The sequence below is a fragment of the Pelodiscus sinensis genome, chromosome 5 (genome assembly GCF_052426305.1).
Source record: "Pelodiscus sinensis isolate ZL-2025 chromosome 5, ASM5242630v1, whole genome shotgun sequence".
Lineage (NCBI taxonomy): Eukaryota > Metazoa > Chordata > Testudines > Trionychidae > Pelodiscus > Pelodiscus sinensis.
Genome location: NC_143056.1, coordinates 125,838,435 through 125,862,830, shown reverse-complemented (window position 1 = coordinate 125,862,830; position 24,396 = coordinate 125,838,435). Strand labels below are relative to the sequence as shown.

The window sequence follows — 24,396 nt, the reverse complement described above, 5'->3', positions numbered from 1 at the left end:
CAGGCAGTGGGCATCCCCAGATTTCCCCAGAGCATAGGAGGGGGAGAAGGGGAGGCAGGGCCAGATTGCAGTTTGGGAAAGCATTGCCTTCCCCTGCCTCTTATACCTGCCACCCATGTGAACTCTCAGTCGGGGCTTTCCCCTCCTGGTGCCTCTGTTTCCCCATCTGCGCGCTGAGGATAATGATCCTATCCCTCTTAGCAAGGTGCTTGGGAAACCACAAATGAAGCGTGCTAGGACAAGAGCCAGGGGTTGTTATTAAATGGAGACCAGGCTCTGCATTCGGAAGTTTACAGCACACACAGGGACATCTGGTGGTCAAATCACATATTGCCAGTAAACATAGTGCTTCCCAGCTCTGCTGCATTAGCTGAGGCAGGTTGGGTGTCTTACAGCTCAAGTCAACATCTTAAACACCTGCTGGAAATGGATGGGCAGCCAGCAGGGGTCACAGAGCGTGTGTCAGGTGCTGCCAATGGGACAATCCATTTGGGACAGGAGCCCCCCCCCCCAAAAAAAAGAATAAGCATGTGCCGCTGAAATCAATACTTCTGGGTCAGTGCTTGCCAGGCTGAGGTCCTTGTTGTTGGCCCACTCTGCAGATGACATAGGACCGGAGAACACTGATCCGCTTCCTGGACGCCAAATGCAGCTGGGGCAAAAACTGCTCCAGCCATTGCAGGAGCAGCCAGAGCAGCTGGCAACCAATTCGGAGCTTCCCTGACTTGTAATGGGGTGACCATGGCAACGAAATGGAAGGACTCCGGAATTTTCCAAGAAGGGGAGCTATGGCAACAAAGAGGGGCTGGAACCTGGCTACCCCCCTGGAGTTCTAGAACACTGCAACAGGGGTAACCAGGTGGACAGGTTCCAGCGCATTACCAGAGGTGGCACGCTGGCAGTGTGGGCAAGCAGATGCAGGTTGGCAGCTGGCTGGGGAGGGCACCAGAGGAGTTAGAAGGTGATGGGGCAGGAGAGGAGGTTGTAGACACTGAGCAAGGCACAAATCAGGGAATGAGCTGAGCAAACGGGAATCTAGAGTTGAGATGGGTGACATGAGGCTGGGAGTGATGACTGGAGAAGGTGAGGCTTCTTCTAAGAGAGAGTTCCCAATAGGCTGGAGAAGCTGGATTCAGAGTCAGAGCCCTCCCACCCTGCAAATCCCCAAAGGAAATTTTCCGTGAGGAAAGCAGGAGTTGAGCTCATCCATGCTTATTTCCATTATCCAGCTTAGGGTTTTGGTTTGCCATGGGATGGGAGTGACACAGATTTTCTGGGACCGACACTGGATCAGCTTAGGCTGCTCGCTGGAGAACAATGTGTCTGTGATGTGTCAAGGTGCTTATTAAAGCCTAGCTCAGAGCTATCCCAGCTTGGGATCTGATGGGCTCTGAAGTTTCCTCAGCGTCCTCAGATCCCATGGGCTACGTTCAGAGCAGAACCTCACTGGGAGGAGGTGGGTTGTGAGCCATCAGCATGTTCCCTGACTCTGCTTTCTTGTTCATAGCTGCCCTGATGTGGGGATTTTCCTTGTCTCTAAGATTACTTCTCTCCCACCAAGTGCCCTGCCTATAAATGCAAGGCGGTACTCTCCTTTCAAGGTGGTGCTCTCTGCCCCCCCACTCCCACATAGCCCTCTTTACCACTCGGCATTCCAGTGGCACCTTTCGGCTCTGAGCCATGCTCCACTGAGCTGGGTCCCATGCACACACACCTGCTCTTTCCACTGAAGAGCTTGCTGCATGCATTGAGAAGGCAGAAGCATCACTCCCAGTTTACTGACCAGCCACAGAGGCCTACAAAGTTTCAGCGACTCACCCAGAGGGCTGGCGGCAGAGCTGAAACTTGAGCCCAGGTCTCCTGAATCCCAGAGAAAAGCCTTAAGCAGCAGGCCAGCCTGCTTCCTTGTGTGGGCGCTACCTCCCCCCTCTCCCCACAGTCTCCCCTTGGAAGCACCCACAGATGATTGCTGTGTTCTCAGTATTTATTGTGTTGAGCAGGCTGGAGGGATGGCAGGAGCCTCCCCCAGGTGGGAGGAGAGGGTGGGGCTGCCTGGCCCACCACTCCTTGGCTGTTACAGGTTGCTGGTGGGACCAAGATGGCACTCGAGAAATTTCACGATCTCCTGCCAGGAATGCTCCTGGGCTCTTGCGTGGGGCTCTGGCTTACCTCCCCAGTGTACAGGTTTCGGGCTACCGCGGATCAGTGAGATGCTGCACAGTGGGGACCCCGGTGGCTCGATCAGGTGTCCAGCACCGGGGTAGGACAGCAGGGTGTAGTTCTTCTTCCCATGGCTTTTCATCCTCTCAATGGCCATCTCAGCAAAGAGCTTGCTGTTAAAATTGCGATCAGCTTCTCCCACCACGAAAAGCACTTCACCTCGAGCTTTCTCCACAGGGATGGCAGCCTCTGCGTAGGCTGGATCCTGGGGGTCCCGGAAGACGTGATGGTTGTCCAGGGCTCCCATCTCTGTGATGAGCAACCGCTCGGGGCAGTAGGGTATCTGAGGGATGTGGACCCCCTTGTAACGCAGCGGCGTGCCGTTCATAAATCCTGTGCCATTGATCCAGACCGCGGCCACCACCTGCTCTAAGAAGCTAGCCATGGCCAGCGTGACCTCTGCCCCTTTGGACACCCCAATAACGCCAAGACCTGGGCCTCTCACCTGAAAAACCAAAGAGAAGCCACATTGGAACAATCAGGCTGACAGCTTGGGAATCTGCAGTTTGGAGCCAGCACAGGATGGGAACCTGTAGGGGGTGCTGTGACACAGATGAAGCTAGAACCTGTCTGTACTACTCAATCATGCCCCCCCCCCCCCCCCGCCCAACCTCCAAAGGGGCACTATGACCCTGGGGGAGGAATCTGTACTGAACTGCTCTATCCTCCTGAGCACTGTGACCCTGGGATAGTGGGAAGAGCCTGCACTGCTCAGCCTATCCTTTAATAGGAGGCGCTGTGATGCCAGGGAGGGGGAGGAGCCTGCACTGCTCAGCCTCAATCATTCCAACAAGGGGCGCTGTGATATCAGGGAAGGGTGGATCCCAGGGATGATAGATGATGCCAGGACCTGCATCAGATATCCAGACTGGAGCTTGGCTCCCCTGCTCAAGTGGCTCTGAAGGGACCCTAGTGAAAGAGTAGGGCATAGGCCATACCTTGGGGTGTTTCAAAAGCAGGTTGGCTGCTTCCTCAAAATACTCCAGGTCCACCTCCACCAGCACCCGAGGCAGGTCGTCGTAGCCAAAGAAGGCCAGTGCCAGCACTGCGAAACCCCGGCTGGCGAGCAGGCTGGCTCGGAATTCAATGAGCCCTCCAGCCCCACCAAACATGTCGATCACCCCTGGAAAGGGGCCCGGCCCTGCGGAGAACGGGGCGAGAGAAATTGTAGGAAAAGGGCAAAGCATAGCACGAATAGTTCTGGCAGCCCCACAGCTAAAGGCCTAGCTTGTTTTCCAAGGCAAACTCGGTAGGGCTCATGTGCAGTAGGTATTTGCAGAGAGGTAGATAGCTGAAGGAGGTGTAGCAGGGACAGGAATCTATTTCACTTGTGAAAACATCTTCCACTGAACTGGGCATTAACAGCAACTAGAACCCTAAATACCTTTGTTAATCCGGGCTACTGCCTCAGGAAAAGGGCTGGCTAGCAATTCCATCTTCCTGCTGTTCATCCACTGAAGCCAGTGCCACAGGACTATTGCTAATTCTCACCATTTTATCCTGAGATCTAATTGTCAGGAATTTTCTGTCATGCTCCCAAGGATCCCAACTTTCTTTTCTGAAGTTTCTTACCCCCAGTGTTGAAATGTTAAATATGACCCATACACGTTTAAAAAGCAGATGGCTAAGTATAAAGTACATTCATTATTTTTTTAATCTCATGGTTTCTAAACCAATCTTGTGATTTTTCAATGCCTGGGGTTGGCAATATGGTTTCTGAAGGGCCGAGCAATTATCTTGGAAGTTTTAACTCTGAGAATTGTCAAAAGAGAATTAAGTTCTTGATGAGCCTTAATGCAGTTATATGCAAGAAGGTGCAAAATTCAATTTTTGTAATGTCAACAGATAACACTAATGTTTACTTTTAAGCATTTTTTCTGTTTACATTGTTCTACATTTTTACAATTGTGCAAAATGTTTGGGCTTTAAGCATTTGTAAATGTTATCAGCATTTTTGCTGTTGAGGGAAATTATGGGGGAGGGTCAGATAATGATTAGTTAAGCAGAGTAGATGCTGACATTCAAAAAGTTAAAACTTTAAAAACAATCAACATGACAACAAAATATGCAAAGTAACGATGCTTTGATCAAACTCTAAAGTTCTCAGTCAGCATTATTCTTACTTTGCTTATCAGCAAATTTGATTATTATCGGAAATATTTTCTATCCATTTGTACATATCTGGGGAAATCAGTGTTTACCAATAAAAAACAAAGTGTGTTCATAAGCTCCATCTAAACCAAATCTTTGGTCCAAGAAGACCAGTAGCTTGTGGTGGTGAAAGGTAATGGGGCTGAACTAGCTCAGCTTAAAGCAATGATATACTCCCCCTAAGTGGACCGCCTTCAGCAAATGAGCCTGCTGCTTGAGGTCAAGGAGAATACAAACTCCTCCTGCTGCGATGAGGGCACAGTGAATCTCATCAGCAAAGGTGGCCAAGTTCAATGAGTAACCAGATCTCCCATTGGATGCAGGGCCTGGGAGACCAACCAGCCTGGTTCAAAGAGGTTGTTACTGTGAGACCTGCCCCCACGATCAGGAAGGGCTTAGTATTCACTATGGCAGGGACTCAGGGGGTTTAGGAAGAGCCCGGGGATCAGTCTGACTTTATGCTGAATGTACACGTTGGTGTGTCAGTGGGTGGCTTTTACGTGGCGCCATAGAGTGGGAGGAGCCTGTAGCTGTGCCTATCCACCCTCCCACCAGGGGGCGCTTGGACTGTGACGATGGGACTGAGTTGTTGGCATTGCTGGGCAGGCCTGTCGTCAGGGTGGGGCAAAGGGGGCAGTTGCCCCAGGGCCCGGTGATTCAAAAGGGCCCAGGGCTCCCAGACGGTGCCGCCACAGCGGCCAGAGCCCCACACTCTAAGTCACCGCTAGCTGAGTGGTGCATTCTTGGCAGTGCTAAAGGGCTGGTGGAGGAAGGGTAGCTCCAGTCCCATCTCCCCCCGTCTCCCTGGTCTGAAGCTCCCCCACACACACTTTGCCCGTCGTTCAGCTGTTCTGTCGGCCTCCCTGCTCCTGGGACACGGGAGGGAGAGAGAGTCCATAATGGGCTTACCTGATGGTCATGCCCTATCATGGGGAGGCTGGGGTAGCGGTGCAAGAGGAGCTAGTGTATGGCAAAGAGGGAAGACAAACACCAGAGGGCGGGAGGAAGGGGCTGCCAGGCAGGGCTGGGAAGGGAGTAGAACAAGGATAAGGGATGCAGGAGCCAGGGATGTGAAGAGCCAGTTTCCTCACCAGGAGGCAGGAATAGGGCCCCTCGGACCCGGCCCTCCTTGATCGGGACACGCTCCACTCCAGGGCGCACATACCACCTTTCCACAATGCACGTGGCCAGTGGCGGGATCTTGTCTGAGGGCTGGAGCTGGAAGGAATCAAAGAGGTTGAGCTGGAAGCGAAAGGGGCAACTCACGTCCCGTTTCATCAGCCTGTAGAACAGCTTCTCCGGCTTGAGGAACCAGAAGAGGCCCATGGGCCAAACGCCGACGTAGTCGCCCCCCGTGGCAGCTGCCTGCTCCAAGTCCACCTCCCCAGCCTCATCTGCCCGGTAGAAGGCTCGGGCCTCGAAGTGCACCCCCCTCTCATCCGTCAGCGACGACTGCAGGGTCACCAGCTGGGCAGGCGCTAGGCCCGAGACGTGGATCTTCACCGGCCTGTCAGCCAGCGATATCTCAGGGGTGACCCGTAGCTGGATCATGGCTGATGGGTGCTGGGACCTGGGAAGGGGAACAGAGTAAAGGGAAATGGGGGAAGGGGAGCTGTGGTCAATGGGAGAAGCCTGGAAATATTGGAGGGGAGCAGCACAAACTGTCCCTCCTCAGCCCCCTGCTGGGCCGGCTCTAGGTTTTTTGCTGCCCCAAGCAAAAAATCCCCCCCTCTCCACCGCGCCATTTTTTGTTGGCTTTTGCACGTTTGCACTTTGCAATGGTGGGGTTTTTTTAGTTTTGTTTTTACTTCAAAATTAAAAAGAAAATGAAAACAGAAAATGTGTAGTTAGTGAAATAAAACAATTTCCTACTAGTGTACTCGTTTTATTTTAACAAAATCAGTTACAAACAATTTGGGTTCAACTATACACTGTAATGAAAAACGTTAGTCTCTTCCGGTGCGCCCAGTTTCTCATAAATTAAAAGAATTTATACAAACTGAATTTTTTCTGGGTTTTATACTTGCGTAGCCTTTTAATAATTCATTAAAATCTAAATTTTTTGCAATGGTTCTTTCAATTGAAATGAATGCGAGTCCTGATAAATGATTTTGAGACATGGTGGACCTCAAATAATTTTTTAGTAATTTCAGTTTTGAGAAACTGTGCTCACAACAGCCTTTTCCCTGCCCGTCCCGCACAAATTCTCTTCCAGCCCCCACCAGCCACACGGAGCAGGGAGACAAGACTCAGACCCCCGGCTGCTGCTTCCCCAGGCACGGCCTAGCCGGGCACTGGGGCTCGGTGCTGGTTAGGCGCAGGGGGCTGGGCTCTGCTCAGAAATGACCAGACCAGGGCAGGGGCACCCCCTCCCCGAAACCCTCCAACTATCCCTCTAACAGCGGCTTGGCTCTGTCCAGTCCCTCCCTATGGACGAGCACCCCTCACTCCCGACCCACAGCTCCCACAGCTAGCCCAACCCTGCCTCCCCCTAGCTGCCAGTGCCCCTCACTCCTGACCCACAGCCCCCACAGCCAGCCCAGCCCTGCCCCCCCCCCCCCCAAGCTGCTGGTGCCTCTCACTCCCTGACCCACAGCCAGCCCAGCCCTGGTCTCCCCCCAGCTGCCAGTGCCCCTCATTCCCAACCCACAGCCCAGCCCAGGCTAGCCCTACCAGTGCCCCTCACTCCTGACCCACAGCCCTGCCAGTGCCTCTCACCCCCAACCCACAGCCCTGGGCATCCCTGCCTCGTCCCGCCCCCACTGTCCGGGTGCCAGTACCTGGGGCCGACCCCTCCTGACAAATTCCCTCGGGGTCTCCCGTGAAGAGCTTGGGGGCCTGCTTGGCTTTGCACTGGAGGTTGCTGATGAAGATGGGGAAGTAGCCGGCCTCCCAGAGGTGGCTTAGGCTGGGCCCGGGCTGGCCCTGGATCAGCAGCAGGTGCTGAGGGGCAGGAGCTGGGGCAGGCAGGGGCAGAGCCAGGTCCTGGGAAAGGCGAGACGGGTGCCGGGGTCCTGGAGAGTGTGCGCGGCAGGGAAGACAAGAAGCCGAGAAAGGGCTAGGTGATCAGGTGTAAACTCAGTGGGAAGTGGATGGGGCTGTGTCGTTGGGTGGGGATGGGCGGACCACGGATCTGGGCGGGGGGGGGGGCGGACGCTACCTGTGACTCCCACACGTGCTTCTGGGAAAGAAAGGGGCCGGGCAGAGTGAGAAAGAGCCATGAAGATTTGACCCTTTTCAATTCATCTTAATCGCCCTCTTTTTAACCTAAAAATGTTTGGGCCGAGTGGATGTTGCCAGCTCCTGAAATCCCCCGGGGGCCCATGACATGCCCCATCCTGATGCTGGACGGGGGGTTGTATTATTGAACCTGCAGACAGCTCCCCCCTGGACAGACTGCTGACCTGCTTCAGGGAAATCTCCCCCAGCACCCTGTCCCGCAGCAGTGCCGAGGGGGAGGGGGAGCGGGACCTGTGGGGCGCACAGCCGTGGAGCTGGTGCGGGGAAGGCGAGCCGCGGGCTTTGTGGGCTGGTCCATAGGCAGCTGGGCCAGGCCGTTCTCACCGCACTCGCTTCCTGGCCTCACACGAAGCAGCAAGTTACCGCCAGAGCCGGTCCTGCTGAGTCCTCAGCCCCAAGCCCGGCTGCTCCACCAGTACCTGCAGCTTCTCCAGCGCCTGCAGGGCCTTGTCCAGCAAGGTCTGCGTGGACGTGCCCAGGGCAGAGAGACCCCGGCGGGTGCCCGAACCCCCTGCAGCCGCCATGGTTCTGGCCGCAGGGGAGACTGGGCTTCATGCACCAGGGCCATCCCCCCACGAACCTGCCCAGGCCCCCCATGGGTAGGGCTAACCCAAAGTAGGCGGGGGAGCGGGGCAGCAGCAGGAGGCAGAGGGCGGCCAGCAGGCTCCGGGCGCACATGGTACCAGCGCTGCGCAGCGAGTAGTGGCATCTCCCGCAGCTCTTTCAAATTGGCAGGGTGGGGCCAGGTATTGCCGGGGGCAGCTGCTTACCTGGAAATGCCGCCCCTGGAAATGTGCTGCCCCAAGCACATGCTTGATTTGCTGGTGCCTAGTGCCGGCCCTGGCCCGCTGGTACCTCAGCCTCCTGAAGGCAGTGAAAATGGAGTCTCTGGGCTTGGGGGCAACAGACAGCAAGACCAGAACCTCCTCCAGTGATGCTGGCAGATGGGTGATTAGAGCCAGCGCCCTCCTTCCATGGCCCTAAGCTCTCTGACCTGCTGTACCCGATGGCAGGCACCCCCTGCCCCTCAAACACACAGGGCCTGACTTCCCAAGGCAGGTACCTTAGCTTTGAGTCCCACACCCGACCACTCAGGTCAGCTCTTGGGAATCTAAAAACAGGGCTCCCTGTCGCCTCAGCTGTGCCTTCAGCACCCTCGCCTCCTCCTTTGGACCCCTTGACGCCTTTGCCTCTCCCCCCAGCCCCAGCCAGGCCCCTTCAGCGCCTCCTCCGGCCCCAGGCCCCATAACACCTACCCTTGTCCCGCCAGTCCTGGGCTGCTCAGCGCCTCCTGACTCTCCCACAATTCCAGGGCACCTTGGTGCCCCAGCTCATCTCTTCAGCACCCCTACATCTTCTATGGGGCTCCCCATGTCTCCCCTAGCCCCAGGACATCTTGGAGCCCCTGCCTTCCTCCAGTCGTGAGACCTCCCTTTCCCCTGCACCTGAGGCTTCCCTCGGGCACTAGCTCCCATTCCCAATCCCTGGGGACATCCTGAGCTTCCCCCAATTCCAGAGGCCAGACAGCTCTGCAGAGCGCAGCCCACACCCTGTGACCCTGCAGAGTGCGGTCTCCCCTCCCTTCCGATGCGTGAGGGCAGAGTGGGGCTGTTCCCCCTTGTGGCTAGGGGATCCCGAGTTACAAGGGACTGCCCTTCCTGTGCCGAGTTGCAGAAATATTCAACCCCCTTGCCTCGTGGCTTAAACTCCCTCTCAGTCCCGGCCCGCCTTCGTGACGTGCTCTGAGATCTGCTGATGGAAAGAGCTGGATAAGAGCTACCACTGACGCCTACTGCTACTAGTGGCAGGATGGGGGTTACCTTCCTCTGACGCATCAGGTGCTGGCCTCCTTTGGGTTACCTGGATCCCCTTGGCTCTGATCCAGTCCTGCCCCTTCCCTGCACCACTGGTCCAGGCTGAAATCATGGCTGGTACGGGGCCTGGAGAGCTCAGTTCAACCCTGAAAACCCCACTGGCTTCTAAGAAATCCAAGGGCACTGAGCTAACTTGGAACAGCGTGTAGCCCTGCCACAGGGGGATCTAGCTTAGGTACTTACATGGCCTCCATTACCGTAGCACCTGAACTCATCCCCTCTGCCAATGCCCGCAGTTCTGTCCCAGTCTTTAAATGCTTCCATTGGACAGATGGAGAAACTGAGGCACAGCAAGGTTAGGTGCAGGAGTCCCCAAGGGTATGTCTACACTACAAAGTTAATTCGAACTAACAGCCGTTAGTTCGAATTAACTTTAATAGCGGCTATACATGCAAACCACTAGCTCGAATTTAATTCGAACTAGCCGAGCACTTAATTTGAACTAGCTAAACCTCATTCCATGAGGACTAACGCCTAGTTTGAATTAAGGGCTGTGTAGCCACTTAATTCGAACTAGTGGGAGGCTAGCCCTTCCCAGGTTGCCCTGGTGGCCCCTCTGGGACAAACCAGGGGAACTTTTCTGCCCCCCTCCCAGCCCCGGAGCCCTTAAAGGGGCACGGTCTGGCTACAATGCCTGTGCCAGTTGCAAGCCTGCCAGCACCCAGCAAGCAGACCCTGCACCTGGCACGGCATGAGCCAGCCACCCGCTGCCATCCAGCCCTCCTCCTCTTCCCAGGACCAGGCTGGCAGCTCCCAGGAGTCTGCCCGGGGCCGCAAGAGGTGGGTGCCCGCCTGGTCTAGTGCAGAGATCATGGACCTCATTGAGGTTTGGGGGGAGGCCTGCAACGTCCATGACCTCCGCACTAGGCACAGGAATGCAGCCATCTAGAGCAGGATAGCTGCCAGCCTGGCCATCAAAGGCCACATGCGAACCCAGGAGCAGGTCTGCATGAAAATCAAGTTGGTCCAATGAGGCCCCTGACCCTGAGCCCTGAGCTTAGAACATAAGAACGGCCATACTGGGTCAGACCAAAGGTCCATCTAGCCCAGTAGCCTGTCTGCCGACAACGGCCAACACCAGGTATCCCGGAGGGGATGGACCAAAGACAATGACCAAGCCATTTGTCTCGTGCCATCCATCTCCAGCCTCCCACAAACAGAGGCGAGGGACACCATTCCTACCCCCTGGCTAATAGCATTCCATGGACCCAATCTCCATGAATTTATCTAACTTCTCTTTAAACTCTGTTCTAGTTCTAGCCTTCACAGCCTCCTGTGGCAAGGAGTTCCACGGGTTGACTATGTGCTGTGTGAAGAACTTTTGCTTATTAGTTTTAAACCTGCTGTCCATTCATTTCATTTGGTGTCCTCTAGTCCTTGTATTATGGGAACTAATGAAGAACTTTTCTTTATTCACCCTCTCCACACTACTCATGATTTTATAGACCTCTATCATATCCCCCCTCAGTCTCCTCTTTTCTAAGCTGAAAAGTCCCAGTCTCTTTAGCCTCTCTTCATATGGGACCTGTTCCAAACCCCTGGTCATTTTAGTTGCCCTTTTCTGAACCCTTCGAAGGCCAAAATATCTTTTTTGAGGTGAGGAGACCACATCTGTACACAGTACTGAAGATATGGCGTACCATAGTTTTATACTTCCCCTCCTCCTTCTTCCCCTGGCTTCCCCCTTCCAGCTCCCTCCTCCCAGGTTTCCCCCTCCCCTCTTCCACCCTCTCTCTTCCCCTCTCCCACCTCCTTTTCTCAGTCTCCCCAGAGGTTAATTCTCCCCCCCCCCGGCCCTCCGGCCAGTTTTGTTAAATAAAGAGAGTTTCTATTTTTGAACACACGTGTCCTTTATTTTTTACATCAGGAAGGGGGGCTAGGGAGGGGAAAGTGGAAGGAGGTGAGGGAGGAATAGGGCACAAGCCCCTGATGGGGAGGACTGGGGTGGCTCTGCGGGCTCCTCGGGGTGGAAGCTCTCCTGCAGGGCCTCCTGGATCCTGACAGCTCCCCGATTGACCCCCCCGGATGGCAGCCTGTGGCAAGTGCAGCTGGGCTGATGGCCGAGTGCTGTGACGTGCCAAGTGAGGGCACTCAGGGCACTCCAAGTCAGGACTGCTTTGCTGTCCCTCATTGAGGTAGACAAGCAAGCGGGGAACCCTGAGAACTGTCTGTCTGGGGTGGGGATCAGGTCCCTATAAGCAGGCAGCAGTTCCACACTCTAAGTCCTAACCTGATGCCCTGCTGCCACTGCTTCCGGCCAGCCTTAACTTTGGTTCAGGGTCCACTCAATGTGGACATGCTAGTTCGAATTAGCAAAATGCTAATTTGAATTAGTTTTTAGGTCTAGATGCACTAATTTGAATTAAGTTAGTTTGAATTAGTGCTGTAGTGTAGACATACCCCAAGAGACTTAGGGGCCCAAGTCATAGATGCTTAGGATGGCCACATTTCCCAACAGGAAAACAGGACAGTGCATGGAGAGGCTCCAGCCACGCACCTGAGCCCCTGTTGCTCGTCCAAGCCCCCTCCGCTTGCAAGGACAGGCAGAGTTTGGTGAGCAGCAGCACACAGGTTAGGTAGGGGACCATATTTCTCAAAAGTTGGGTTGGCATTGGTGCTCGACCCAGTCCTGCCCCCACCCTGTATGGGGTCATCACCCTCTCTCCCACTTGGCTTCTGCACTGCACAGTTTTGACAAAAGGAGGCCTCACCTCATTTGCTCTTCCCAACCAGTCAAGGCTTCCTGTTACCAATTAAGTTGGGACAGCCAGGACAGAGCTTAAATAAGGGAATCTCTCGGCCACATAGAGACAGATGGTCATCCGCCCATATAACCCTCTAGATTAGAAGCCTAAACTCACTAGGCACCTGCATTTCTGCAGTAGAGATTTATTAGGCACCTCTGTTTCTGCCTTTTAACATGCATGCTACTGCCTCCCTCTAGAAGCCCAGGTGCCTCAGGCTCAGCGTGATTCATGAGCTGGGGAAAGACAGAGGCCTCTAATAAATCTCTACTGCAGAAATGCAGGTGCCTAGTGTGCCCAGCTGCAGGTGTGTTCTGGCTCTAAGTGACAGAACCAGGATATCTGGATTGAACCGGTTGTTCACCAGGGCCCATACGGTCACTGACACGGCAACTCCACGTGTATCTAGTCCAACCCCTGCTGCTACATATTCAACCATCAGCAGGGATCAAACCTGCCACCATCAATACCAAAACCCCACACACCCGCAAAGGACCAACTTCACAGAGTGTCACTAAAGAGTCAGGGCTGCCGCCTCTGGGAGGAGACACACTTCCATGTGCTCAGCCAGCATGTCACCCCCTATAATCTCTCACTGTTGACAGCTCTCTCTCAGGCACTGGAACCCGGGTCACTGCCGCCCCCGCTGGCTCGGTGTGGTTGTCGTTATACACAGGGTGTAACGTTTGGTCTCAGCACCCCTACTGGACACACTGTCCCAGCATCTCTGCCGGAGAAGGGAAGGAAATCTGCTGTGGAAGGCCCACAATCCCACCCACATTCAACCTGTTCCCTTCCCAGCACAACAGGCCTCAGGGGAAATGGAGGCTCCTCACAACTTGAGAACTCCAGCCACCAGACAGCTTAGATACCGCTGTGAGGGGCCCGGCTAGCCCCAGGGGGGACTGTTCCCTGAGCCCATGAGGAAAATCAAGGTCTTTTTTTACCAGACGGGAGTGAATGAAGGTGAGCTCCTTGAGTGCTGGAAATTGCCAGGACTCCCACCAAGATGAAGCTGTTTCAGGATCCCCCCGGAGAGTCTGCAATGGAACAAGAGGTGCAGCGAAGAGAAGGGTGCGTGAGATCCGGCCCTTGTTCTTCATCTGACTCCAGACACCTCATGTTCTGACTTTATATCCCCCCAGCCCTGTGGGATGCCCTTTGCGCTCAATAGCTGAGAGAATCATTAACCCAGAGCCACAATCAAAGCTGGAGAGATGCCTCTGACTCCATTTGACTGAGGGGCCAATGAACCTCAGACTTGCCTCTCTCCTATCCCCGTCCTGTGTTCCTCACGGCGCTGCCAATGCCTGTTAATCCCAAGCCACACCTCAGCCCGGTCTCCTCGCCTGCAACTGCCCCTCAAATCACAGTTTCCGCTGCTGTCCCAGGCCTGGACTGCTCACACTCAGCACTGCCAGGGCCCCTCAATCCCAACCCACAGCTACCTGCCATTTTAGCATGGGGTTACCCCCACACCCGAATCCCACTCCCCCTCCGCTCTGCGAAGGCCTCTCAGTCCCTGCTATTCCAACCCTGGGCTCTCCTCACACACAGCTCTGCCAATGCCGCTCAGTTCTGTCCCACAGCCGCTGCTGTTCCAGGGTTGGGCCCCATCCGGGCCATGGTTTTCTGATCAGTTTTCTGATCCAAGCAGCCATGGTTTTCTGATCCAGTGACCCTAACCCTAACCAGTGACCCTCTCTCACTCGTGTTTCATCCTTCCTCCGCCTCTTTAGCTCATCAGCTCTTCAGGACAGGCTCTGTCTCCCACTGGGGGCCTATTCAACACCCAGCATGCTGCGGCATTTCAATCCCACAAACAAAGACAACGTAGGCACCACATTTGCCAAGGGTTTAGGTGCTTACAATTGCAGCCAGGGACTGCCCCTTGCTCTTAAATATCTCCGGTGATGGAGATTCCGCAATCTCCCTGGGCAATTTATTCCAGGGATTAACCCCCCTGACAGGCATGACGTTTTTCCTAATGTCCAACTAAAACCTCCCTTGCTGCAGTTTAAGCCCATTGCTTCTCATCCTAACCTCAGAGGCCAAGGAGAACAATTTTTCTTCCTCCTCCTTATGACACTCTTTCAGATACTTGAAAGCTGCTCTCATGTCCCTTTTCAGTCTTCTCTTTTCCAAGCTAAAGAAGGCCAATTCCTTCAGCCTTGCCTCATAGGTCATGTTCTGTAAACCTTTCATCATTTGTGTTGCTCTTCTCTGGACTTTCTCCAGTTTCTCCACACGTTTCCTGAAATGTGGCCCCCAGAACTGGACACAATACTCCAGCTGGAGCCTAATGTGGATGGGTCATGCCATGCCTAGGGGACGTGAGACAGGGTGGGTTAATTTCCCATCCTCAAAAGCGACAAGGAGTCCTGTGGCACCTTATAGACTAACTGAAGTGTAGGAGCATAAGCTTTCGTGGGCAAAGACCCACTTCGTCAGATGCATGTAGTGGAAATTTCCAGAGGCAGGAATAAATATGCAGGCCAGGATCAGGCTGGAGATGATGAGGAGATGATTCCCATCCTCCTGTTTATTCTTTTCCTAAGCCAGGAGGGCACAGTGGTTTTGACGGGGGATCTGCAGGAAGGCAGCCCGTACTGCCCCCAGCCCCTTGTGCAGGTGTTAAACAGCTGTTCAGCCCACCCCAGAGGTGACTGCATTTCAGCATGCCTGAAACACCGCAGCACCAGCAATGGACAGGGGAATGGCGCCCGGTTGAATGGGCCTCAGTCCCTTTCCTTCCCCTCCCCTGATTTGCAATGGGGCTGTAGACTCTGGGGGAGAGGGGTGGAGGCAGGCAGAGGTGTCTCCCTGCAGCAGATGTAGACACGTCTCTGTATTAATTGTTCTCTCATTGAAGTTTTTAGCTTTGTAGCGAGTCCTTTTACATGGAACCTTTGTATTACATCTTGGTAGAACAGTCCCTAGGACAAGTGAGGCAGAGACTGTCCCTGTGGGGTGAATGAGGTGGGAATGGATAAGGCGGAAGGCGAGCACCTCTGGGCAGTTGCAAGGATTGGCTAGGGGAGGGAAGCCAGATCCAAGACCAATGAGCCCTGGGAAGAGGGCCCATTGAAAGGGGACTGGACCTGTGGATGCCTTGGGGGTCAGCAGCAAGGGCCTGCTTTGGGAAGCCCCCTCTTTGGAAGTGAATGTGGCGGCATTGAGATACCCCCCAGAAGCAGGCATCACAGACACGAACTGCAGATGCATGGGATGGCTTTCACAGATCTTGCACATGCATAAGATTATAGATCTTCAGGAGGGGGGAGCAGTGGCATAGTGAAGGGGCCGGAGGGGTCAATTGCCCCTGGGCACCATGCTAGGGAGGTGCCAATTTAATCCCATTCTGCTCCCCCTGTCATCCCTCAGCTCACCTGCTTCTACTCCGCTTGCCTCTCTGCTCCTAGCCCGACCCTCCTCCATCTCCGCCGGCGGGTTAGTACATGCGGGAGCCCAGCTCCAAACTGGAGGGGGCGGGGGAAGATGCGGTACAAGTTCCCTTCCCCTCCTCCTCCTAGGGTCAGGCTCAGCTGTGCAAGAAATTTTTCCTTTGCCCCCAGGCGTAGAACACCCTCGCTACGCCTCTGACCCATGGTTTTCGTTCCTGATCCAGCGACCCCTCTCACTCCTGCCTCATCCTTCCTCTGCCTCTTTAGAGCATCAGCTCTTCAGGACATCAGCTCTGTCTCCCACTTGGGGCTTATTCAACACCCAGGCTGTGTCTAGACTACATGGCTCCATCGATGGAGCCATGTAGATTAGACAGATAGGCAAAGGCAAATGAAGCCGCGATTTAAATGATCGCGGCTTCATTTAAATTTACATGGCTGCCGCACTGAGCCGACAAACAGCTGATCAGCTGTTTGTCCGCTCAGCGCACTAGTCTGGATGCTCCCCTGCCGACATCAAAGCGCTTTGTCGGCAGCCCCGTTATTCCTCATGGGATGAGGTTTACCGGGGCTGCTGACAAAGGGCTTTGATGTCGGCAGGGGAGCGTCCAGACTAGCACGCTGAGCAGACAAACAGCTGATCAGCTGTTTGTCGGTTCAGCGCGGCAGCCATGTAAATTTAAATGAAGCCGCGATCATTTAAATCGCAGCTTCATTTGCCTTTGCCAAAAAAACAAATCTACATGGCTCCATCGACGGAGCCATGTAGTTTAGACGTACCCCCAGTGTGCTGTGGCACTTCATTCCCACAAAAAAAACAAAGTAGGCACCACATTTGCCAAGGCATTAGGTGCTTACAATTGCAGCCAGGTGCCTCATGGAACTGGCAAAAGCCCCTTGCTCCACCTAACTTCCTGATCCCACCTCAAAGAGGGCAGGCTGGGGGCAATCTCACTTGTGCTGTGCTGCCAGCCAGCTCCCAGAGACATTCAAGTCTCTAACGGTGGAAGGATCTGGTTACTTCAGAGCCTGCCAGACCATTCCCCCCCTCCCTCCTGTGAGGTGAATACTGCCCCAGGCGTGAAGTATTTATGACCCAGCGCTTTGCTATCTAATCTCTCTATCCATCCAAGTACTTTACACTGTACCGATCCCCTTGGGAGCTGAGCCTGATAGGAAGGCAATAAAGCTGTGGTTCATTATCACAGGGCCCCCTTTGCCCCAGTACTTAGGGCTCATTAGTAGGTCAGAGTTTCCTTATTGAAGGACAGCAGGGTATTAGGTTATTCTTTCTATATACAGTAAACTTCAGATAATCCGGCACCTTTAGGACCCAGGGGGTGCCGGATTATCAGATATGCCAGACTATCGGAAGGGGGGGATATGAGAGGTTTGGGGTGGGGGGGGTGCCACCCCAGACGCCTCATAGCTCTCCCTTCCGATACTCCAGCTCTGCCCTAGGCGTCCTCGATTCTGCCGCTGCTGGTTGATCCGGTAGCGCCGCCCCTCGGCGTTGCAAGATCAACCCGGCAGCACCCCAGCTGCTCTTGGGATCGCCTGGGACAGAGCAGCTGGGGTGCTGCTGAGTTGGTCCCGCAGTGCCGAGGAGTGGGCGCTATGGGACCAACCCTGCAGCACCCCAGCTGCTCTGCCCCAGGCATCCTTGATTCAGCCGCTGCTGAAACTGACCAGCGGCTGACCAGAATCAGCCGCTGGTCAGTTTCAGCAGCAGCTGACTTGGGGATGCGTGGGGCAGAGCAGCTGGGGTGCTGCCAGGTTGGTCCCGCAGCCCCGAGGGGCAGCGTTATGGGACCAACCTGGCAGCACCCCAGCTGCTCTGCCCCCGGCTTCCCCGCTTCAACTGCTGGTCAGTTTCAGCAGCAGCTGAATCGGGGAAGCCGGGCGCAGAGCAGCTCCAATTGTCCGGCAGCTGGAGCACTTCCGGGTTCCTGATGGTGCCAGACCATCAGGAGTGCCGGAGCATTGGATGCCAGACCAATGGAGTTTTACTGTATCTGCATTGCTCTGAAGTAGCACCCGGTTTGTGATACTACTAAGTGATCCACTTCTTGTAACTTCTCCCATCCAGGGAGCCAACTAGCTATCAGAGGATAGTTAGTGCTTCTCTCATTTAAAGATATTTTAAGGGTTTAGACCAGTGGTTTCCAACATGTGGTCCGTGACGGTACTGCAGGTGGTCTGTGGAAATTTTAAAAGTAAGAATTGGGCTTCCTTTCCTTTCCTTTCCTTTCCTTTCCTTTCCTTTCCTTTCCTTTCCTTTCCTTTCCTTTCCTTTCCTTTCCTTTCCTCTCGCAGGGTGGGAGGTCCATGAAATTTCAATAGATTGAAGAGGGGTCCATAAGCTTGAAAAGTCTGGGAACCACTGGTTTAGACAAAGCATTTAATTTATTAGCGAACATTTCTACAACAATCTATTTAACACGCCACGACCTGTTCCCGCCCCTACTAGAGTTGTGTCGAGAGATCTCTTTTTACATTGTCGGCAGGGATTCCTGTCTACAGGTAAATAATGTCCGGCAGATATGCAGAAGTCACCTGCTACAGGACAGACTCTGGAAAGAAAGCAACAGTACACCTCTGACCACTCTATGCAGCCCCCAGCTAAATGCTCTCCTACACATCATCAGGGATCTACAACCTATCATAGATGATGATTTCCTCACTCTCACAGGCCAGTTCTCACTTACACACAACCCCCCAACTCACCACCAACTTCACACCCCACAACAGACACACTAATTTAGGAACCAATCCCTGCAACAAACCCCGTTGCCAATTCTGTCCACACATCTACCCTGGTGACACCATCATAGGACCGAATCACACAGTCAAAAGCTCATTCACTTGGGGTATGTCTACACTACAGAGGGTTTTTCTGGAAAAAAAAAACCCCTGTCTTTGACAAGTATCAAGTTGCTATACTGTAGGCCTGGCCTTGTTCACCATTCGTAATGGTCCCATCCATATTGAACTAAATACTTGATTCTTTTGATAGTCCTTTGTGGCGTAGTGGGGGTGCTGTCTGTTCTGTAACTGGTGTCCCCCTGCACTGGGATGTGAGATTCTCACTGACTCACCCAAATGTGTATTAACCCAGTGTGGTGTAGTGTTCCTTGCTGGTTGCTATGCTCGGGCTGTGGGTGACCCCCACTGGCAGCTGTCTGTAAGCATGGCCCAGCAGGGGGCGCCTTACCACCCCAGGGCAGTGGCCAAAACCAGTTCTACAAGAAGGGAAGAGGATGAACAAAGGAACTCGGGGGTTGGGGAAAGAGCCAGTCTTGGCTGGAGCCAAGGAGCAGACAGTCTAAGCAGGGAGCTGGCATTGTAGGGGCCCAGTCACCCCCATCGCAAGGGGCGTGAGGCATCCTAGCCCTGGCTCCTGTAACCTGATTACATCTATGCTGTGCTGTATCCTGGAGAAGCAATAAACGCCCTCTATTCTACTGGCTGGTGGAGTCTGTTCGTACTACTACGGGGCTGCAGGATCGGGGGGACTCTAACTGCGTTGTCATAACTGTATCACCTGTTTACCATCCCTGTGGGTGCAGGATCAAGCCGTATCCATTTGTTTAATATTGCCCTTGAGCACAAGGGCTACTACCTGTTTATGTTTCAGCAATGTGTTGCATTCCGTGATCTGTGAGTACTTTGGGTTGTAATTCATCTGGAGGTGTTCCAACCACCCACCATTGTTCAGGCAATCTCATATTATGCCAGGTCAGTATAAAGTCTTTAAACAGACTTACTCCGTGTGACGTGACTGTTCCTCTGATGGCCAGTAATATTAAAGGAAATTTTCAGCTCCAATCCTTAACCTGATGACTCACTAGTTTCTTAAGGCAGTTTTTAGCATTCTCTTTATCCCAAACTCTGAAGCGCCGCATCTACACTGCAACGCTATTTCAGAATAGCAGAGGTATCCCGAAATAGCCATCCCGTGTCTTAACAGCAAGCCTGTTATTTCAAAATAACAGTTTCTACTCTACTCTGCACTGGTTAGGCCTCAGTTGGAGTATTGTGTCCAGTTCTGGGCACCGCATTTCAAGAAAGATGTGGAGGAATTGGAGAGGGTCCAGAGAAGAGCAACAAGAATGATTAAAGGTCTAGAGAACATGACCTATGAGGGAAGGCTGAAGGAATTGGGTTTGTTTAGTTTAGAAAAGAGAAGGTGGAGGGGGGACATGATAGCAGTTTTCAGGTATCTAAAAGGGTGTCATAAGGAGGAGGGAGAAAACTTGTTCATCTTGGTCTCTGAGGACAGAACAAGAAGCAATGGGCTTAAACTGCAACAAGGGAGGTTTAGGTTGGACATTAGGAAAAAGTTCCTAGCTGTCAGGGTAGTCAAACACTGGAATAAATTGACCAGGGAGGTTGTGGAATCCCCATCTGTGGAGATATTTAAGAGTAGGTTAGATAAATGTCTATCAGGGATGGTCTAGACAGTATTTGGTCCTGCCACGGGAGCAGGGGACTGGACTCGACCTCTCGAGGTAGTATTCTATGATTCTGTAACAGGCTTGCTATTCCGACGTCCCTGCAAACCTCATTCACTATAGCACTGCTCCTTGAGCTGCAGTTTACTGTTAGCAATAGGCATGGTTAGCCAGAGCCTGCTGGCTCGGTAGGTTCAGATCCGCATTTAGTGCCACCTTTGTGGCTGTTTTCCTTAAATGATTATCTTGCTCCCTCTGTACTTTGAGCCACTAGTTCTCATAAATGCCTTACAGCTTGTCTTCAGCACATGCTTTCCACCAGAGGTGAGAAACTGAAGGCCAGCCTGGCTTGGCCCCCACTACTGCACTCTCTCTCTCCTGCTCAGACCCCACACCTCAAGACTGCTTCACAGCAGCTCCCTCCCATACACTGAGCCTCTCATTTTTGTCCCTGCCCCAGGCTCCGGTCTGCCAGGGGAATGTTTCTGCTTCTCAGTTGGGGGCTACATCCGCAAGGTTTTTTGGGGAAGTGCTTCTCACTTTTGTGCAGCCCCTGACTTTTCCGTAGGTCAGCAGCCCTCCACCCCAAAAAGGTCCCCCCCCCCGCTTTGCACCATTCTCTTGTGATGTGGAATCTTCATGTGGAGCCTTCTCCCCTACATCAACCCCCAGCTGCTACAATTGCTGAATCTGGTCTCAGGAATCTTCTAACCTTTTAGATTCCTCTCACACAAACAGGCCAGGGTTATTCAGCTCTTTTGCAACCACAGACCTCTTCACCACCCAGCTAGCTCTTGTACTCCTATTTAGTAGACTCATGAACTTGTCCAATAGCCTAATTTGTTCCATGGTGCAAAGCCCATGAAGGAACATCTCAGGATTGTTTCGGGCATCATTTTCACTCCGCCCTTCTGGACTATGGTCAGCGTATCACTTCAGTAGCCCCTCTTCAGCCTAACGAGCCCTGGTGCCAAGATTGGAAATGAAGCCCCCAGCTCCTGTGCTTCCTGCCCCAGGTTTGTTCCGAATGCTCCTCCCTGCCCGTTCCTTCGTGAGAGCAAAGGAGTCGGCTCTCTGGCAGGGCAGCGTTCACCAGGGACAGAGGTACCCTGCAATTGACCACACACCCTGCTGCCACATCCACTCAGTGCCCACAGGGAAAGCCAGAGCTCAGTGTCAGTGGCCAACTTGCCCCCACACAATGGGCTCCACCACCCATGCTTATCCTAGTGAACCTGATCAGGCTCTTTGACACAGGCCTGTTTTTATGGCAGCTACAGGACTCTCCTTGTGGGATGGGAGCAGCAGCTCAGCAGGCTGCTGGTGCAGCAAGGGGCAGGATGCACTATTGGGCATGGGAAGTCCAGCAGCTGTGACAGGACAGTCTATTGCAGGGGTGGGCAACAGTATAAGTGGGGCCACTTAATGAATGCTGGTTTATGGTCATGGGCTGGCTCCACCCCCTGGAAGGGGTGGGACCCAGGGCAGAAAGGGAGGGGCAGGGGAGTAGCTTCCCTCCGCTACCCCTTTGTCTGGCAGCTGCCCGGGGTTGCTGCGGCAATTTAAAGTGCTCACAGCTCCAGCCCCTCCTAAGATAGCGGTGTGGCCAGAAGCCATTTATATAGGATCTGGCTGCATGAGCCACTGCCTAGAAATTCGGCAGCACGGGCAGCAGGCTATAAGTAGAAAACAGTCGGACGTAGTCCACAGGCCAGATCGGTGTTGGTGGGTCAGATCTGGCCCCTGGGCCGCATCTTGCCCAGCTCTGGTCTACTGCCTACAGGCATCAGCCTGGCAGGAAGGATCAAAGGCTCTGTTATTGGAAACACGTCCAGCCAGCCCTCTAAGCATCCATCATGCCCAGTCTTAGTCCTCACCACACCCCCTTTTCTTTCACTTCAGGCCCATCCCACCAGCCTAGACCTGCCTTTTCACACATCTATCTCCTGCCTACCTGCACACTTCTCCCCACAGCAATTCACTTTACATACAGTCCCTCTCCCCCATTCCTCTCTAGCCCCCTGCTCCCTCGTGTCCCTGAAGCAATTTAGCTACGGCCTTACCACCCTGAAGGCCCCTGCACAGTGTGCCTGGCTCTGCCCCATCATCCCCATTACAGCATGTGCTGTGGATGCTCCCTGCAGTCTTTCTGCATGGCTCAAAGCCATGCAGCCCGGATGCAGCTGGGAGCAATCTTCCCTTCTCCTTCTCCCCCCAGCTGTTGCCAATGAGGCAATGGGTCACCTCTGCCTGATTTCCAGTGAGAGTCAGGCAAAATAAAAACCCGCCCTCCCATTTATTAATCAGGCTCCTGGTTGTCAATCCGAGCAGAAAGGCCAACAATTGGCTAAGGCACAGAGGACAAACAGCCCTTTTAAAAAATAAGACAGCAACAGATTCAGCACCCACCCCACAACTCAGGTTCCTACTGGACAAACCCACCTTGTTTTCCATATGGCTCCTCCTAAAAGAAGATCAAATTATTGAGGCAAAGGTCAGGACAGACACCAGAAGCAGCTCCCTGCTCCCACCAGCTCCACAAACAAGTGGGCATGTGCAAATTAAAATATAGAGCCTCCCTCTCCCTCTTAGCTAATACCCATTGATGGACCTCTCCTCCATGACTGTCTCTAAGGGGTTTTTTATACCCCTGTGGGTTTTGGCCTTCACGACACCCTTTGCCAACAAGTTCACGGGTCACTGTGCCTTGTGTTCAGTTCTGTTTGTTTCTATTACACCAGCTGCCTACTGATTGCATTTGGTGACCTCCTGGCTCATGAGTTATATGAAGGGGAGTAAATAACACTTTGCTTTGATCTCAAGCTACTCTCCTTCCCAGCATGACCCAAGTGGGTGTACCCATCGTACCGTGTGTTTCAACATTCCATGGCTGGGGACACCAGCAGAATTTAGACTCATCCTGTGATTGCTCCAGGGGTTGGCAGAATAGGAAGGTGGTTGAAAGCCAGCTCTGTTCCCCTGGAACTGGGTTAAACCCGTGGGCCATTCTTTCCAATCCAGGGTCATGTTGAAATGTTAATGGCGGTGTGAGCGAGTCGTTTGACTCTTGCCATTGTAACGGAGACAGGCGTTGTGCTAACGTGAGATGACACTGATCAAACAGACCCCCCCCCCCCCAGCCTTGACCTGACAAACCAACTGTCATTTTGCCAAAGGAGACAAAATTATAAATAAGCCAACGTCCTGCTGGGAATCAATGAGACACTTAGACATTTTTTTTCTGTCAGAATTAAAGCAACGCACTGCAGGCTGTTTGTGTGGCTTTTAAGGTAGGATGGTTTCCAACACGGTCGTGCCTCTTTAACACATTCTCTTTTCTAATCAGCCCCAAGACTCATTCAGTTGCTCCCGCCCACAGCAGAGTAGCTTGTCACTGGTTGGCCTGGGGCACCCCTGGATATGAGGAGTACGGTCTGTGGCTACTTAGAGAAGTGATTCAGTGAATCACCTTCCTCCCTTGCAGATGTGCAAGCTTGCTCTGCGGGCCCCGTGGCTGGCCAGAGGCACCAATCGCAACGGCTGGGCTCGCGTGGCAGTTCATTCACACCAGTGAGGATGGGACGGCTTTCTGTAAATGACCATGGCACCCGTGCCGTCTCACTTTCACGTCCTTCTCGGTGAATCACCTTGGAAACCAAGCAGCCAGGAAGGCACAGTCACCAAACCTCTCTGGAGCTGAGAGCGGAGGGTCAGGACACCAGAAGATCCGCCTTCCCAAACTGCCAGCCTGACCCCACCCACACTCCGCCCCCAGAATACTCCCTGCTTCAGCGTGGCTCCCGGGCTGTCTCCAGGTTTCAGCCACCTTGAGGATGATGGAGCGGTGCGCCCTGTCTGTGCTCCAGAGCCGGGGAGACTCCCAGAAGAGGAGTGGGGGGAGGGAGGGTTGCACTCCTGGGCAAGGCCTCGGGCAGAACAGGCGGGACCTGGGCTTGCCTTTCCCAGCCCTAAGTTCACTCACCAGCCATGAGAAGATCTAATGTAACATCTGGTGCAATAGCTGCAGCTTAATCCGCTTTGAAGTTGGCCTAACCTAATGGGAGGAGAGGGCACCTATTCCCTTGTATCTAAGCTTAATTCTCTCCCACCGATTGCCCTGCCTATAAATGCAAGGCATCTCCTTCTCCATTCAAGGCAGAGCCCTCCCCTATATAGCCCTCTGTGATGGACCGGGCCGAGTCTGGGCACAGCTGAGGGCATCCGCTCAGAGCGAATTGCTCAAATTCAGGGCTCCTTACAGCCCCCAGACTGATGACCTTTCCAACCGGGCCACAAACCAGTCACACAG

General features: G+C 53.6%; 1 protein-coding gene across 2 annotated transcripts; it reads right to left on the bottom strand.

Moving 5' to 3' along the window:
• Nucleotides 1-239: 239 nt before the first annotated feature.
• Nucleotides 240-13,356, bottom strand: LOC102461463 (acyl-coenzyme A amino acid N-acyltransferase 2-like). 2 transcript variants are annotated; one of them, XM_075928392.2, is made up of 4 exons: nucleotides 13,177-13,356; nucleotides 5,463-5,589; nucleotides 3,159-3,361; nucleotides 240-2,665 (listed from the first exon to the last, which is right to left on the bottom strand). In XM_075928392.2, exons 1-4 carry the CDS (start codon nucleotides 13,330-13,332, stop codon nucleotides 2,075-2,077), a joined length of 1,077 nt encoding a protein of 358 aa, XP_075784507.1. In that variant the 5' UTR covers nucleotides 13,333-13,356; the 3' UTR covers nucleotides 240-2,074. The 2 variants fall into 2 exon arrangements, with proteins under 2 accessions (XP_075784507.1, XP_006116714.2); XM_006116652.5 differs by having other exon boundaries at nucleotides 5,463-5,941; nucleotides 13,177-13,308.
• Nucleotides 13,357-24,396: the final 11,040 nt, after the last annotated feature.